Source organism: Athene noctua, chromosome 4, assembly GCF_965140245.1.
Source record: "Athene noctua chromosome 4, bAthNoc1.hap1.1, whole genome shotgun sequence".
NCBI lineage: Eukaryota > Metazoa > Chordata > Aves > Strigiformes > Strigidae > Athene > Athene noctua.
Genome location: NC_134040.1, coordinates 29,788,460 through 29,806,861, shown reverse-complemented (window position 1 = coordinate 29,806,861; position 18,402 = coordinate 29,788,460). Strand labels below are relative to the sequence as shown.

The 18,402-nt window shown below is 38.1% G+C and overlaps 1 protein-coding gene across 2 annotated transcripts in view; it reads right to left on the bottom strand.

Annotated features, from left to right (window-relative positions):
• Positions 1 to 1,064: 1,064 nt before the first annotated feature.
• Positions 1,065 to 18,402, bottom strand: part of SLAIN2 (SLAIN motif family member 2) — a 40,507-nt gene continuing 23,169 nt past the window's right edge. The window contains exons 6-9 of one of the 2 annotated variants that reach the window (XM_074904755.1): positions 18,109 to 18,246; positions 13,007 to 13,084; positions 7,987 to 8,305; positions 1,065 to 4,221 (exon numbers count right to left, since the gene is read on the bottom strand). In XM_074904755.1, the coding sequence (XP_074760856.1) occupies positions 4,155 to 4,221; positions 7,987 to 8,305; positions 13,007 to 13,084; positions 18,109 to 18,246 (602 nt within the window). In that variant the 3' untranslated portion in view covers positions 1,065 to 4,154. The remainder of the gene's footprint in view (positions 4,222 to 7,986; positions 8,306 to 13,006; positions 13,085 to 18,108; positions 18,247 to 18,402) is intronic. The other variant, XM_074904756.1, reaches the window with a different exon arrangement.

The window sequence follows — 18,402 nt, the reverse complement described above, 5'->3', positions numbered from 1 at the left end:
TATGAAACAATCCTGTGGAAAGTGGATCTCATGGAATCTGCTCCTTTCAGTTCTTTAACTCTCCGAGCAGAGAGCATCTTCTTTACCGTGAAGTTCTGTGTAACACAGGATGGATACTCCAGAGAGCGCCCCAATACCCGCCTCAGCTTCCTGCAACAAACAGACTGCCTGGAGGTGTCAGCCTTGTACTACAGAATGGCATATACGCAGTCAAGAGTAGGTGGGGGTTCGGTTTTGTTTTTTAAACCAAAGCAACCTCACATCACATCTGTTTTACTTAAAAAAATAAAAATTAAAAACTCAAATTTATTCCTGTTCTTACAGATCAAAAGAGGGAGAACTAAAGACACTGCCATATTTATTTCACAAATATTTGTGAGAAAAATGTGGATTAGGTAAGTTTTAAATGAGCAAAACTGCATGCTCTGCAGCCACCCCAAGACTTCAGCAGCATAAGCAGCTTCAACCTTCTGCTTCCTTACATGATCATCACTTATTATTTTTCAGCATTTCAAGCAGACTCCTAGAGGGTAACACACTATTGGATAAAACATGACCTAGCACTCCTATACCAACCCAAAGGAGCTGTAGTACCTTAGCTCAAAATAAGAGAACTCCAGAAACAGTGTTTCCTATCTTCAGTCTTCCAGTATGATGATGTTAATTATAAACATTAGTTTAATATAGAAGAGTTTGTAACAGAAACTTGCTAAAAGCTAAGTGTGAAAGGCTATTAATTGCCTCTGATTTTGACACCGCTCTGTTCTCCTGAAGGGGCATGGGGCAAATGGTACTTGACTACAGAACTAAAAAGCAATGAAGGGAGGGGTAGTGGATCACATTTTAGAAGCAGTCAGTGTGAAGCCAGCTTTACAGAATTAGGTCAGCTAACTAGAGGGAAAACAATCTACTGGCTTAATTATAAAATAGAGGACTATGCTGTGATAAACCATTAATAGCAAGCCTCACAGATTTAATATTATGTAGCCACCAAATAGAAGTAAACCTAGCTTAACTTTATTAATACCAAGATAAGAAAAAAAATGGCAATCACATTACTCTTGGATACATTGCTTTGTAGCAAAATGCAGATTACAGAAAGGTAATTCCAAATTCAAAGCAAACCAAACTTCTTGCTTCTATGTGAGCCAGAAAGTAGAGGCATTTATAAACGAGCTTGATAAAATGTGTACTTAACAATTCAAAGCAGGTACACTTTTACACTGCTCAATTTTCTGCATAAAGTCCAGAATTTTCAAAATGAAAAATTTGTTTCATGTGGTTGTTTGAAGTGAGCACAAATCCTGTACAAACAGAAAGACAGCTTCTGTACTAAGGAACTGCAAAACCAAATCACTCTGGTGAAAATTCGGAATAGTTTTTCACGTAACTCTGAATTATGCATTGTCCTTCCAGAGCAGAGGCACAACACAAGTCTACCTCTGTATGTCAATGAAATCAGATTTCACCCAAATACAGCGTTGTACTCAGTATGGTTCTTGAAAAATAACCCAACCAACAAAAAAAGACCTAAAACAATACCCTCTAAATTTCTAAAAGCTTTTAAAAATAATTTGTTATAAAAATAATGATCCAGGAAGTATTTTGTGGTAAGAATATTTTATATTTTTTTTTACATTTTTAACACAAAAACATTCAAACACAAAAAAATTAAATAACTTTGGAAGCAGAACAAGTCCTTCTGCCTACACACATACAACAATTCCGAGCTGTTGGCACAAAAAGTAATCCACATTCATAAAACCCTTACTACTATATCAAACATAAGTTAAGTAAATCATAGGCACTAGTTTATCAAATCTGTATTTCCACACTTCTGCAATAAATTTCTAAACACAGAGCCCCGTGATTTCCTGATATCAATAAACTGGTAACGCACAAAGGCTTTCTAGTAAACAGACTGTCTTCTCAGGAAGTCATTCGCTGTACTACAGGGGAGAACAGCAGAGAAGAATCCTTATAAAACTTAAGCTGACCTTACCCGAGTGATGAATTACTTAAGGAAACATACTCAACAGTTTGATGCAGCCATGATAAAACCCCCAATATCGTCACCTAAACTGACTTTCAAAATTTAAAAGTCAGTCAAGTGATAAAATCCACCAATTAAAATTCACCTTTTTTTTCAATGAAGACTGCAGCATTGCTTTGTAAAATGTTGAAATGTTAAAATTTGAGCTTTAGTGAGGATACAGGCATTTGATCTAGTTCTCTCTTCTGTTTAATTGTGACATGAGACACCAACATCCATTATCTGTGCCAGTGAATGACCCAAGAGTAGATTAGTGGTATGTACTGGTCAACCGGTGCAAGGTAGTTTCTTTACCCCTTCTGAAATCTTACTGAATTACAGTATATTTGATACCCTGACTTCAAAGTCTCAGCACAGATCTTGGTCTGGAGTGTGAAGTCATTCAACAGCCCCAAGTTTGCTTGAGTTATTAGAGCTGCAAATTAGTCTCCACTCCTTCCTATTTGGCTTCTTCCAAGTCAAGTAGTATTGCATGGCTTTTCATCCAGGAATATGTTAATGCTGGCCTAAAACTCAAGTGGTAGAATTTCAGGGTTAGTTATCCTCCTAGTGGTAGGAGTCAAAATACACCAGCAGTTCCAAACTTGGATACTAATGGGGCTGAAGGCTACCTACCGTCCAATGCAACGTGTAGTGTTCGTCAGTCATTGCACAAAGGAGATACCATTCACATTCTCTTACTTCATCAACTGTACATCCAAAATACTGAAAAAGCTTCAAACAAAATCCCTTCCATTTAACTAGTCCCACCCAATACAACTTCAGTTACAAATGTTTGCATTATGTCTTCCAAAACAGAAAATAAGGGTTCAAATGCTAAATATATGAGTTGTTCTGAGAAAAATGTGTTAGAGTAAGTCAGAGCCACCAGAGGAATTTAACAGCTTGTAAACAGACATAGCAGGTTTCATACTCTGTTACCAGTAATGTGAGATACACATATGTAAGGCAAAGTACACATTTAAACACATTTACATGGGCAATATCTTCTGTAAAAATATTTACAATTTAAAATAAACCAATTTAAAATAAATGGATGAAAGTAAAAAAATAGGATACAGAAAACTCCCTCATACCATGGAACATCACCTAAATGAATATCATTTGGCATCAACTCATTACCTTAAAATTTGTATGTTACAAGTGCATAGTTGTGTTTCCTTCTCCTTAACTATCAGCATTTACAGTTGCTCCAGGCTGCAAGCATAGTGGTGTGGTGTTAGAACAAATTAACATACAACTTGTTCTTTCCTTTTAAGGAAACCTGCTGTAAAAAAAGTTTTTCCCAAATAGAGAGCCATGTGTTAAAAATGTGGCTACAATAGCAAAGGCCATCTTTCCTGAGCCAGGAACGTTAAGGTTAGAAAGATTGTACAACTGATACTAAGCCCTTTTGGCAGTCAAACATATAAGAGCATGTAAAGCTGATAAATCAACATAGGAAAGATGCAATCTATACTATTGCATTTGGGTGTGTCTGCTACATTCAAAACCTTTCATGTTAATAAAAGCCATGGCTACTACTTACTATACTGCCTAATCTTCCAGAGTAACTTGTGACTCTTTCTGAAGGATGTACGTACCACTTTCCCCAATGAAAATCTCACGTAATTGTTAAAAGCAGTGTTTCACTAGCACTGTAGCAGTCTGCAATTAGAATCTTGTTTCAATAGTACATATTCACCCATCTTTCTGCTGAATTAAAACAGGCTGAAAATGATGGTTTGGACAATGTAAGTTGACTGTTATACTTGCTGTTTTTCAAGATGGGCATTTCTTTGGCATTCGTTAGGTTTCTGCCCAGACATCAGCCACTGTCATAAATGCTCATATTGATACATTTTTAGCAAGCAAGAAAAAAAAACAGAACTGATAGCAATTTAATGTAGAAGTGATTGTGTCACCACCAAACATCTGATGTTAGATGTCATTAAAGTGCTGCTTTATAATCTCTGCCAGTTTGTGCTAATTAGAGACAGAGAGGTCTGGAATTTTGACAAATCCCAAAAGTCACATCTGAACAGTTTGTATAATCAAGCTGTCTTTTAGCCTGGTGAGGAAGCATCCATGAACACTGGAACTTTGCATTAAGTTTTGCAGTTCAGTAGCAGCCATCTTTCCAACTCTCATCTTTCACGTTGCCATAGGTTTTGGGAGTGGGTAATGATCTAAAATAAAATTAGATATTTTTTAGTTTCATACATAATTGCTGAAGTCTCCATGTCCAATACAAAAGAATGTAAACATTTTATAAGTAGTTGAAATACACGCTTTACTCATTTACTTCTCTGCAATACAGCTTATTTAAACCCCAAGTACTTTTTCAGGTTCTGTGTGTTGTATCTTGGCAACTACCATGCCAGAAAAACATTTACATAGACAGAAAACTTTGCTATTATACCCTGTGAGAATACAAACTTAATCTGCTGCCACCTAAAAATAGGCCATTTTTTTCCAGTGATGTATAAACAGGAAAATCCTTGTTTAGAGTATTACATTTTGCTTACATTAAAATCTTGACATTCGTAGATACTTTGTTTTTGCGTGGTACACAGATACCGCATTATCTATGTAAACTTTCAAAAAAAGCTGTTTAATAAAGTGAAACACTTTTCTCTAAGAAAAGTCACAATTTGGGCAACCACACTTTGCTACTATTGAGAACTTCCCATCAAAAACCAACTGCTTTTTATTACACAAAGTTTCATACTGCTGACAGTGCAGACTCAGATTGCAAAACAGTCAATACTGTGAGAGCCACTTGTCATTCCCGTGCCCAGCACTCACTGCAGAACAGAACTTTTCCACTTTGCTATTTATGGCTGGTTTGTCTTTTTTACGGTGATGGAGACCAACTGTTTATCCTTTCTGTTTAAGGAGATTCTTAGTATTTCTCATGGATGACTGTTTTTTTTTTGTTTTGTTTTGGTTTTTTTTTCAGCTTGATACCTTCAATGAAAATCACAGAATCACAGAATCGTCTAGGTTGGAAAAGATCTTGAAGATCATCCAGTCCAACCATTAACCCAGTTCCCAACTACACCAGATCCCTCAGTGTTATGTCGACCTGACTCTTAAACACCTCCAGGGATGGGGACTCTACCACCTCTCTGGGCAGCCCATTCCAATGAGTAACAACCTGTTGTATAAAAAAATGCTTCCTAATATCCAATCTAAACCTTCCCTGGTGCAACTTGAGGCCATTCCCTCTTGTCCTATCACTTGTTGCTTGGCTAAAGAGGCTCATTCCCAGCTCTCTGAAACTTCCTTTCAGATAGCTGTAGAGGGCGATGAGGTCTCCCCTCAGCCTCCTCTTCTCCAGACTAAACACCTCCAGTTCCCTCAGCCACTCCCCGTACGACCTGTGCTCCAGAGCCTGCACCAGCTTCGTTGCCCTTCTCCGGACACGCTCGAGTCATTCAATGTCCTTTTTATAGTGAGGGGCCCAAAACTGAACACAGGAATCGAGGGGCGGCCTCACCAGTGCCGAGTACAGGGGTAAGATCCCTTCCCTGTCCCTGCTGGCCACGCTATTGCTGACACAAGCCAGGATGCCATTGGCCTTCTTGGCCCCCTGGGCACACTGCTGGCTTCTGTTCAGCCGGCTGTCAATCACCCCCCCAGGTCCCTCTCTGACTGGCAGCTCTCCAGCCACTCCTCCCCAAGCCTGTAGCGCTGCTGGGGGTTGTTGTGGCCCAAGGGCAGCCCCCGGCATTTGCCCTTATGGAAACTGCTCCAGCTGGCCTCAGCCCATGGCTCCAGCCTGTCCAGGTCTCTCTGCAGAGCCTCCCTGCCCTCGAGCAGATCAACACTCCCACCCAACTGGGTGTCATCTGCAAACTGACTGAGGGTGCACTCGATCCCCTCGTCCAGATCATCAATAAAGATGTTAAACAGGAGTGGCCCCAAATCCGAGCCCTGGGTTTTGCTGGAGAATGCTGTGGGAAATGGTGTCAAAGGTAAACAACATCCACAGCCTTTCCCTCATCCAATAAGCAAGTCGTTTAGAGGAGATCAGGTTTGTCAGGCAGGACCTGCCTTTCATAAACCCATGCTGACTGGGCCTAATCCCCTGGTTGTCCATTATATGACCTTTAATGGCACTCGAGATGATCTGCTCCATGACCTTCCCTGGCACTGAGGTCAGACTGACAGGTCTATAGTTTCCTGGATCGTCCTTTCTGCCTCTCTTGTAGATGGGTGTCACATCTGTCACCCTCCAGTCCCCAGTTAGCCATGATTTCAGGTAAATCATGGGCAGCAGCCTGGCGACCACATCTGCCAACTCTTTCAGCACCTTTGGGTTTCACCCATCTGGTCCCACAGACTTGTGTGCATCCAAGTGGTGTAGCAGGTCTCTGACCACCTCCTCTTCAACTGTGCTGACCTCAGTTTGCTTCCCCTCCCCATCTCCCATCTCATGAGGCTGGGTGTCCAGGGAACAGCCAGTTCCACTGCTAATGACTGAGGCAAATTAGGCGTTGAGCACCTCAGCCTTTTCCTCATCCTTAGTTATCACATTTCCCTCTGCATCCAGTAAAGGAGGGAGATTTTCCCTAATCCTCCTTTTGCTGTTAACAAATTTATAGAAACATTTTTGTTATCCTTAACAGCTGTAGCTTAGTTGAGCTCTAGCTGTGTTTTGGCTCTCAATGTTCTCCCTGCAGAGATTCACTACATCTTTACAGTCTTCATGAGAGACCTGACCCCTCTTCCAAAGGCAATAGGTTCTCCTTTTGTTCTTGAGATCCAGCCAAAGGTCCCTGTTTAGCCAGGCTGGTCTCCTTCCCCAGCTGATTGTTTTTCGACACACGGGAACAGCCTGCTCCTGTGCCTTTAAGACTTCACGCTTGAAGCATGTCCAGCCTTCCTGGACTCCCATTTCCTTCAGGGCAGCCTCCCAAGGAATTTTGTTAATCAGTCTTTTGAACAGTTAGCCATGCGGAAGTCTAATGTGGCAGTTCTACTAACCCCTCCCTTTGTTTCTCAAAGGATCGAAAATTCGATCATCTCATGATCACTGCACCCTAGACGGCCTCTAGCCTTTACCTCCCCCACAAGCTCTTCCCCGTTCACAAGAAGCAGGTCCAGGAGGGCACCTTCCCTGGTCGGCTCACTCACCAGCTGTGTGAGGAAGTTATCCTCCACACATTCCAGGAACACATCAGCATGGCATTAAGAACACATATGCTACATTATGCATCACTGCCTTCTGATTCTCCTGAAGACAAACCATCCATGTAGCATTTCCAGTTAATACTTGGTTTCTCTTGCGGTTGTTTTCCAAAACACTCTGACATTAAGCAATTTCTACAGTTTGGTGTTAGCACAAAGGTTACGTTTAAGCTGAAAATTCTGTTTTGTCCTGTGAGTTTTGATTTTTATGTCAAGTTTAACAAATGCTATGGATGCCTCCTCTGTCCTCATGTGTCTTCCTTCCTAAAGTTTCTGACTGCCCAAGGAAAGAAACTGTTCTCACCCTGATACCAATGCATGACTTAAAAATTACAAGAGGAAAATAGTTCTGACTTCAGAATGTGTCACTTGGTGGTACAAATAAATTTTCACTTGCCAGCTATGGTGATACAAATGAATTTTCACTTGCTAGCTATATTTTGATAGCTTTTTACCACATCCAGACAAATTCCTACTGCCTTTTCAGCCCAGACTAAGATTTACTTAGTTCAGTATCTTTCATTATTTATTTCACCTTCACTCTTTCACCTTCACTATTTAAGTCAAGAACCTTTGCCTCTCAGTTTTGCTTCAAAACTATTTTGGAAACATAGGCAAATATGTCACATGAAGGTCTCCACTTCCACTCTAAAGACCTTGAAATCAAAATGAGAATTACAGGAAGGAGCAGCACAAATACACAACGTACAAAATTTATTCTGAAAACTTCAAACTAAGACTACCTGTCACATACTCACCTGCGAACAGGCTGTGCAAGTTTGCTACGAGGCACTGGGATACCCCCTGTAGAAGGGGCACTGGGTCTGGGCAAACCACTCCTCATCCCTGCTGTCCCTGCTGGTCTGGTAAGAGTAGTACTGTTAATACTGCTGGCAGGGCTTGGCAAGCCTGAACTCTGGGCTGCAAGAGGCCCTGGTGAAGAACTACTGTGTGTCAGCTGTGTGGCTTCTGGAGAAGCAACTGAACTGGGTCCATGGTTACTAAATGCTTTCACTGGTTGTCGCAGAGCTAGGGGAGATGGTGCTGCAGGTGAGCGAAACTTACTTGAAGAAGGTACTGGAAAATAAAATACAGAAGTTACTTTCAAGCTTAAATTACAGTATAACTGAAATTAAACCCAGGAAATTATGTGAATATTCAAACAATATGGAATGTATAATGGAATACAGCCAATCAAGCAGCAATGAGAAACAGGAATTCAGATGTCCTCTTTGTCATGTGTTTTTGATATCATAACTTTAATTTGCTTACTAAATTCTTTATTTATCTGGATTTATAAGTAATACTAGTAAGTCTCTAACCATTATATCAGTCAAAAGAAACCACAAACTTATCTGTTAAGAAGAAATTTAACTGTTTCAGAAACACATGAACCTAATTCCCATCCCTGAAAGAACATCTTGAAGAATATAGTAGTGTCATAGAGTCCCTAAATAGATTCAAAGTGTTTATTAGCCTTCAATGATGAAATTTTGAGTGCACTGCATCTTAAGTGTTTCTTTTATGCTGTTCTTTTTAACCAAATCTATTGAATTAGAATTCACCTAAAGATATAGTCATGTCCCAGATTTATTGTCTGATAGGAAAAAAAAAAAAATAGGATCAGCCAACCCACAACACCAAAGATATTAATGTGCTGCTATGAAACTTAAACCAGTCAACTATAACAATTTATAGCCTTCCTCTTCTTACAAACATTATCTAAATTATCAGTATAACTAATATCTGCATTCAGATACTTTGTATCTGAGTTAGTATGTAAGGTCTTTAACAAGTCCTTTTGGAGAAAGGTTAATAAGCCAAAATATTCAACAGTTACTCAATAATGCTGAACCTTAAACACAATTCTTCAGAAATATAAGAAATATTTTCAAATTATGCATAATATATCACTAAAGAGAACACTTAAACTAATCCATCATCTTAATACTTAAATGAAATTTTACCAGCTTTTCAAACTGTTTAGGGTGGGTCAGTAACAGTCAACAGAACACAATCCAATCAACCAGGAAAGTAAAACAAAATCCCATTTATATTTAGTGAATTTGCACAAACTAGTCTTTACTCCACTAAATAAACTTTTTACACAGAGACCAAATTTGGGTCCTCTTTGACACATGCTGTACATAAAGAAGACTGTCCTTCACATATCTACAAGGTAGATCTAGTAAGAACATGAGTGAGAGACCAGTAATGACAGAAGTGTGGCATCCTAAATGGGGTACAGAGGAAGTGGTAGTTTTCAGGTTGTATTTTGAAGCCGTTTCTTATAGGGGATGTCTAGGAAGATTAATACATTAATCATTACAGATGTGAACTGGATTGGATTCCTTTCTGGATTATCCAAGACGGCCTTGCCACTGATAGCAATATCAAACACAGCATGAAGCCACTCATAGGAAAAGCTGACAAAAAAGGTGGCAGAGATGTCAGCAATACATGACAGTTGGTAAGTAGCAAGGATAATAAATAAAAATCCTTAAAATAAAAACCTTGGCGTCAAGCCAGAAGATGGATTAAGGAAAGCTTTAACAGCAGAATGACTGGACAAAAAGAGCAGTGAAGTGCTCATATTAGAAGTTTTTAAAATGTGACGTTGCCTGTAACATTGGTGCAACAAATGTGCAGAATTTTCAAGTGATTCTACAGTGTAAACATATGGAGCTTTTATCACCAAAATTCTCATTATAACACTTTCTAACAAATACAGCATCACGTTAGCAGCTGACCAACAGAGCAATGCCAGTGTATGAGAACTGAATACAGCTTTGGGCCTCTTATAGGTACAACAGGGAAAAGGGTTTTAGTTACAGATAAGCAATGGAAAATTTTAACTGAAGAAAGCTTGTCACATTCCCAGTGAAACTAAGCATCCAGTAAATTAGTCCTCTCCATTCTCTCCAGTTTTCTGTTGACCATATCTCACCATGCTTCCAACTTCAGCTGTCAATTCATAAAATGCTTCCTGTCAGCACAGCATTGCAGACATTGCTGAGAGCCGTATTCATTCATGTACATAAAGGAGTGAATTGTCTTCTAACGTGCTGTGATCTCCAAAGCAGTCTGCATGATGCAATCTCTGGCGAACTGCCTAATAATTCTGCTCTACACAAAGAATTTTGTCTTAGAGCACTTCTGGATATTTAATAAAACTCAGTTTGGCCTATTTGTAAGACAGGATCACAAAGAGCGAGGTACTGCCTTAGTCAAAAGCCATCTGATAACTGTATGCCCATGTGCAGTATTGAGCTGATCCATGTTTAATAAAAACACATAAACATGTAAGGGTAGTGTTTAACAACTTATACAGCTCCACCTCCTTAGAATCTAAGCAACTAGAACCAACTACAATTAAAACATCTGGCAACAATAAAAATAAATGGCACTGTGCAGTCACAACATTTAGATTTCCCACCCTCTCTGGATTCTGTCCTCGACTGTGGGCAGGGAGCAAGAGATCCCCACCTGGCAAAGCAGGATGCTGCGAAGCTAGAACCTTATCTGGCCTGCACCACACCACTTGAAACCAGACTCAATTCTAATGCAGCTGTGAAATCAGAACCATTGTGATGAGATGATTCAGACTGATATGAAACAACAAATGAGGTAAAATGATGGGAATCAATAACCTGTCTGTCATCTTGGCACAGGAAAGATAGGATCTGTTGGAACGGGTCCAGAGGAGGGCCACAAAAATGATCAGAAGGATGGAGCACCTCTCCTATGAGGAAAGGCTGAGAAACGGGGTCAAGAAGAGAAGGCTCCGGGGAGACCTTATGGTGGACTTTCAGTACTTCAAGGGGGCTTACAAGAAAGATAGAGACAGGCTTTTTTATAGGGCCTGTAGCAATAGGACAAGGGGTAATGGTTTTAAGCTAAAAGCAGATCGATTTAGACTAAATAGAAGGAAGAAATTTTTTACGATGAGCGTGGTGAACCACTGGAAAAGGTTGCCCAGAGATGGTAGATGCTTATCCCTGGAAACATTCAAGGTGAGGCTGGACAAAGCTTTGAGGAACCTGATCTAGTTGAAGGTGTCCCTGCTTACTGCAGTGGGGTTGGACTAGATGACTCAACCATTCTGTGATTCTATGATCTGAATAATACTGGATTGCTGCATAAGCCTTAACAAATCTGTTACTCTGAGTTAAAGAGTTAGTTATTTGAATGTATTTTGGACTGTTTTACACAAGATGGTAAAAAAAAAAGCCAACATCTGTCTGTGTCAAGCTATGTAATAAACAGTATTTTAACAAACTAAAACCAATTGTTCCATACAGTTGTTTGTTCTTTTGAAAAAAAAAGCGTTGTTTCATTACTGCATAATGCTTCTATATGAGAGTCTCAGAAGCAAGAAAATCAACACATCAAGAACTATAAAATAGCAAATAACAGAAAAGGACATGTTGGGACCTCATCTGCAGTGAGGAATGACAGCAACTATAAACTGGAATACAGAGCCAGCAGTGTAACATGCTTGGTTCTTCATTCTCTAAGGTTTAATAACATTTTACAAATAATATAAACTCAAGGAGATGATAATTTTCTGTACATTTCCACAGCTCTAGACTAGGCCATTGACCTAATAAAGTGTTCCAGATATCCTGATGAAGGTAAAGACATGGCCAACTGGAAAGAGAGCACGGAAAGCTTTGCAGAGGAATTGTAATGGTGGTCTTATGCCCAAGCAAAACATTGAGAGAACTGTTCTCTATTTGGTATGAAATGTTATGAAGTGTTAGATACCTCCTATTAAGCCATGTGAATCTGTTTCAAAGTCATTATACTTTTCTAAAACTTTCTGCATGGAATGAAGATGACTCAAAGCAGTTAGCATTGTTAAACCTGAGAGAAAAGCATGCATTTTGTCAGCCACCCTCAGTATCTGCACAAAGGGCTCTTATAATCCTTAAAGTATTTTAGCATATATGGTGCTTACAAATTGGTCTCAAGGGAAATATGATCTTTAAAATGAGATCTTCTAGACTGTAATACACAACAGGACCAACTATGCTTAAAACCAAAATCATGAAATTGAGGCAGTGTCACATACAGGGCTGCCAGAATGAATTAAAAAGCAGTTGAAACTTGTCTAACTGGATTAGAGACACAATAGATTTCATTTTCTTCACAAAAATAATCCAACTTCAGCTGTTATCAAAATGGATTATATACAATAATCTCCAGTTCTTTGAGGAAAAAAACACATATCTAAATTACTGTATGTTGAGGTTAATCTTCCATTTTCGAGCGGAAAAGAGAAAGTGCAAGTACGTGCGAAACAAGTTGACATTCTATGCTCATCTTTTCAAGGATAAACTCATTAGACTTTGTTTCCAGAACAAAGGATAATATTTTCACTTGCCTGCATATTTTTGCACAATCAAAAAAAGAACAACTTTTACAACTTGTTTTAAAAACTGTATTTTACAATTTTAAAAATTCCTATCCAAATGTAGCCCTAATGAATATGGATTCAGGAGTCTTTTTTTCTAATCCAGATTTCCTGAGTAACGCTGGAAGTCACCAGTCCTTGGATTTTATCTCAAAATCCAATTTAATACTTTTTTTCCTATATAATGCAATGTTGCGTTTTTACTGTTTAGACAAAAAAGTTAGCTTTCATACAGAAAAGACCACTTGGTTAATCTTGACATGCAAGAGCAATTTTATTAATCTAGAATATATGAGATTGAATGCAGGTGAACAATTATCTGGGATTTGCTGGAGCTTGATAAGAGGTTTTAAGTTAATTACCTCCTTTTGTAGATGGAGTTTGAAGAAACTGTTTGGTTTTGAAGGCAGCACGAGGCAAATTTTTCTGCCTTTGCAGAGCTGTTGAAAGACAAGAAGTGTTATATTTGTCTAAGAAGATAAGAAAATTTACTGGGAATTTCAGAATTGCATCCAGTTGTGAAGCATCAAGGAACAGAGTGAGTAAAACACTCAAAAAGCTGTTACGACACTGGGAGCAGTGGGTTTTTTTAAATGATGCTTGCTCTTAATGGCAAAGAGCTACAGAGAAGCGTGTCAGAAATTGTGCAGTGCAAAATGCGCAGATTCTGTAAGAATAAAGCTTCTTGAAGGGCAAAAAGCCCAGAAAAGCAAAAAAAAATTAATACACCAAAAGGGAGAACAAGCCACCTAGCAAACATGCTACAGCAATACGAGTGCAAGATTAGATACAAAGATGAAAATTAAACTGTCATGTTTGACCTAGCAAGCCTAAACTTTTTATTCTAAAGGAGTTGTGAAAAAAATACTCTAACACTATAGAAAATATAAATCTTTGTTTAAATGTGATCATCATATAAACAAATGGTATTCTTCAGTTATTAAAACATAAGCCATTTTGGGAGAGGTCTGTTTTTTTTTCTCTCTTCAAACTTACAATGAAGACTTAACACTATGACTTACCAACTGCCAGCATGCAGACAGCGTTACAGAAACTTTTTTATTGCTCCTTTGGCTCCTATATCCCCTGACTTTTTTCTAGTCGCGTTCAAGGGCTGATACTGCTTTGAAATGAGCTCACTACCTACCAGTTACCAAGAGAGAAGACAATGTTCCAAGAGCTGCAGGATCTTGGCAAGGAGAGAATTACCTATTGCCAGAAGGAACGCATCGACTCAGCGTATTTTCACCACAGCGTATTTAAGGGGGAAAGGAGGAAAGTAGTTAATGAAATAAAGCTTTGCCTACACAAAGGCTTCTTAAAATGATAATGTATGAATAAACGTTTCTGATCACCTCAGTGTATGCAGTTTATACCAGCATAAAACTGACTGCACTAGCAAGGCTTATTTCCATAGTTAGGAGGAAGAAAGATGAAGGAACAGCTGTGTATAAAGACCCTGACCCCGAGTAAGGAAGCTCAGTAATCCTATCACTAATTGGTGAATATCGCTATGAAGAAGGTAAGGGAGAACAGTTAGAATTCTAATAATGTTAAGCTAATCCTTTTCTAAACTTGATAGCATATAGTACTTGCCACCACCTTTCCTATGATTCAATCAGTGCAAAATTCACAATTTTGTGAACTACTAAAAATTCAGAATTTTATGAACTATGAAAGAAATTCATTGTGTGTTTTATCTTCATTCTGAAAATATGACTAGGTAGTCTATTCATTTTAGTCTTAACTAAAAAATGTAAATTTCAACAAACAGCAAAAAGGAATTAAACTGTGTATAAACTATCATGATAAAGTGCTGCCTGTGGCTATTAAGAATAAAAAAACCCTAGTCCTTCTACCAACTAGAATCTAATGCAAAAAAGCACGTGGCAATATGCAATTCTTACTCAACTTCTGGCACATGTCCTTGCTATAAATTTTTTTAAGGCATCCCCATGAACAGCCAATCAAGCACAGTAAGATGTTTAAAAATGAGCACAATTCCTAGGAATTTAATGAGGCAAACTACTGGGCAGAGTGTTTCTGTCCACAAGTATTCCATTATACCAATTTTTTACTGAATCAGTGTTTTCGTTATACCACACAAAATTAAAACCAGCTTCTTCCTTCATATTTATTATCTTGAATTTAGTCTGCCCCAGTTAGATTTAAATATGCTACTGTACATGGCACTACGTTTCTTTCCCCATCATTATTTACACTGCTTGCAAGTCAGAGATGTGCGATGATATGGAAGGGATTTAAAATCTCTGTATATCAAATTCCTTCTCCATGGAGACTCCAGGAAGTAAGAGACTCCATAGCCGAACAATTCTGTGCACTGAATCACTGAAAAGAACTTCAGGCAATGCAATCTGAGCAATGCTGAGGAAGCGCAGGTTGAGATAAGCGTGGAGTGCATCCTGATCCACACTATTTGCTGCTCTTGAAGTGCTCTGTATGCTACCACATAACCTGTCACAAATGGTGCCTGCTAAGCACACATAGTTATGTTTACTTCTCATCAACTGAGCTGGAATACTCGGTTTCCTCAAAACATACACTTTCCTTTTACTCTGAACATGCCAAGCAGCTGGATCTTGGCAAGCAGACTAGTGACTTTATTGATAGTTTGAACAACCTACGTCTTAGCCCTTTGAAAAAATATTACATTTAACTCTCCTTAAAGATTTAATATCTGTATGCTAATAGTGCCAGGTAAGTATGAAAGTATTGCATGCAATCCACTAGAAAGCACGTAGCTACTATGTGGAAGCCACCCTAGAAGTTCTACAGCTTTGCACAATCTATGTGGTATAGGACCCAAATACAGAGACTTCCTGTCATTCTAACACTCTAAAATCTAAAAGATACCTATTCCTTGGAGAACACAACTATTACTGTACCTTCCAGTGTTTTAAGGTGAAATATTTAATAGCTTTCATATAAAAATGTACTTTCTGCATAATGGCATGGAGAATCAGATGTAAATAAAGATTCAAATAGTTACAGCTGCTATTTAATTCACTCAAATCTCTTTTCAAAAAGAATTTGGATTTTTCACTATATTACAAGTAAAACTTAAAACACCAAATGTTTTCATGTTTTACAGTTGTACCTCTAAACATATTAAAGTGTCTTTGCTCTACTCTTTAAGCAAGCACGTACTTTTTGCCTATGTACCATAACAGAAATTGTCTTTTCAGAAACTTACTGGATTCCTAACTCATTTTTGAATGCCAGCAACCATAGCAAGTTCAGTATTGCAGCCACAGCAAATGTGCAAGTAAATTATGAACAGCAGATCTTTGACAAGGAGAAAAGTAGTGACCTTGGGTGGCAAGCCAGCATCCTTGCAAAGGTAAGCTCATGCAAAACTAGCAGGTATACGAGGAAGCTTTGAATCCCAAGACCCAGAAGTCATTGCCAAGGGAAAACAAAAATTCATTGCAATTTAACAGTGCTTTATGCAAGGTGACAAAATATAAAATCAATAAAACAAAAAGTATACAATAAAAGGACACAATTCTGGAATTTTTTATACAATGTACAGTTTTGAAGAATTTTTTTTAATCCAGACTAAGCAAAGATACTTACTCATTGACTTCATACACAAACCGTTTTACGATTGTCAATAGCAAGACTCTGACAAACATCTGTAAGAGCAGGGAAACTGTAAAAGCTAGAAATCCGGCCTTTATTAATTATATTTAACTTACATTTAAATGTAAGTTGGTCTAGAGTGGTTCACATTTGGGGAAATAGTCTCATGAAAGGCAAGTAGATTTACCTAATAATTGCTGTAATTCTCAATGCATCCACAAGTTGAAAAAAATTAGGTATGTATAAACACAAGAAACAAGTCACACTACTTTGGCTCCTGCAATGACATAACTCACTAAATATTGAATATTGAGCCTTCTGCTGTCTGGTCTTTCCATAAAGATTAACTGTGAATATATTTTTAATACTGGAAATAGCCTTCTAGCCAACTATGCTTCCCTCTTTGCTCTTCCCACTTCACTCAATTTTAAAACGCCAAATAAAATCTGTACAAATTTTTACTAAAAAATTTTTTCCCTTTATTTTCCTTCAGGTCATTTTGATTATTCATCCTATCACAAAAATAACACAGTTGGAGAACTGCTATCCAACTGCTCTATAGTTTGATAAGCCTCCCTAACAGAAAAAAGTCCTGCATTTGAACTACACACATGTTTACGGATAGTGAAAGAAGGAGACAAGGTGAAAGGATGCTGGGGTAACCTGTATGAACAATCACAAGGTCACACTAACTTCTTTTGGCTACAGTATCACACACCTGGAACTGACTGTCCACACGACCCTTACATCTGGTCTGAGTCACTGCAAAGACAGAAATCTTGTAGTCTTTGGCATGGTCTGTATTCCTTATTCTGTATTTGGTTGCATTAACACATTGTTTTGAAAGGAGCAGTTAACAAGGCCAACTAGGTATGCCAGTATGCCTTTACTGTTCAATGGGTTAAAAAAAGTTTTAATTTCATTCACAAATGTTATCTTATATTTCCCATCAAATATTTAGATTACTGATGAACTTTCATCATAGAATTTGTATAACTCAAAGCTCTACACATAGTAATACTCATAATGTGTTCTGACCTTGAAAATGTCACACAGGGTTATTAAATTCTGAAACTTGTTTAAAATAAAATGGTCAGGAAACATTTAAACAAGAGGAGCTGTCAATATTGACATATAAAGAAGCACTGAATATTTAAGTTTCATTTACTTTGGCTTCTTTAAGGTCACCATTTTCAAGAGACTTGTGAGATTATGAGTAGCATTCTCGTATCAGTTCACTTTTGGACAAACTAGCAGCTACTAGCCCAGCAATAGGCTAATTTGTTCCATGGGACACAGGTTCATGCAAACCTTTTCTAAGTAGTAACTGACACTTAAAGAAAGTAAATAAAATCTGCAACCAAATATATAATTTCCAGGTGACAAGTCAAAAGAAAAGGAACTGCAAACAAGGGTTGAACTTGTATTATCAGATCAGGTTTCACTAGTTTAAAAAAAGCAGTAAACATAATCTAGGTATGTATTTCATAGCCTAGTATATTTTTGTAGTCTGAAAATAAAATTCAAAAGTACAGAGCCTTACACTTTCTGTAAATCACAGAAATAAATGGGTTCTGAAACGTCTAACTACTATATAAAGAGTATAAATAAATAGTATAGTTAGATATACTTCTACATATACTTTTATAAAACTATGAATGATACCTTAATAAGAGATTAAGCATTCTTTGAATATAATCAGTACCAGATTTTGTGTACCAGAAAAGCAGATTCACACAGATATGATTAAAAATCAAGATTAGCATCTCCAGTGTGGCATGCAGTGTTTCTCTTTGCCATGAAACTGGAAGACAGCTGAGTACCATCACTTAATTCTGAAATATACACTGAATGTACTTACTGGCTGAGGCTTGAGGTTGAATGCGAGGTATTCCTCCATTTGGCACTTGGAAGTTTGAGTCACTTCTGCTGTTTTTCACAGACTCAGCTTGGATGTTAGATGTCCTGGACAAGTTTGGAAGACTACGCCTTAGTTTTTCTGTACAAAATAATACAAAGATGCCATAACATGTACTCTGATGCTGGACAAAGTTCATGTTATGAACCCGTCGTTGAACCCCAATTTTAAGCAACACAAAATGTTAGCTATATAAAACTACACTGCAATTTAAAAGCCTATTTTGTTACATTACAT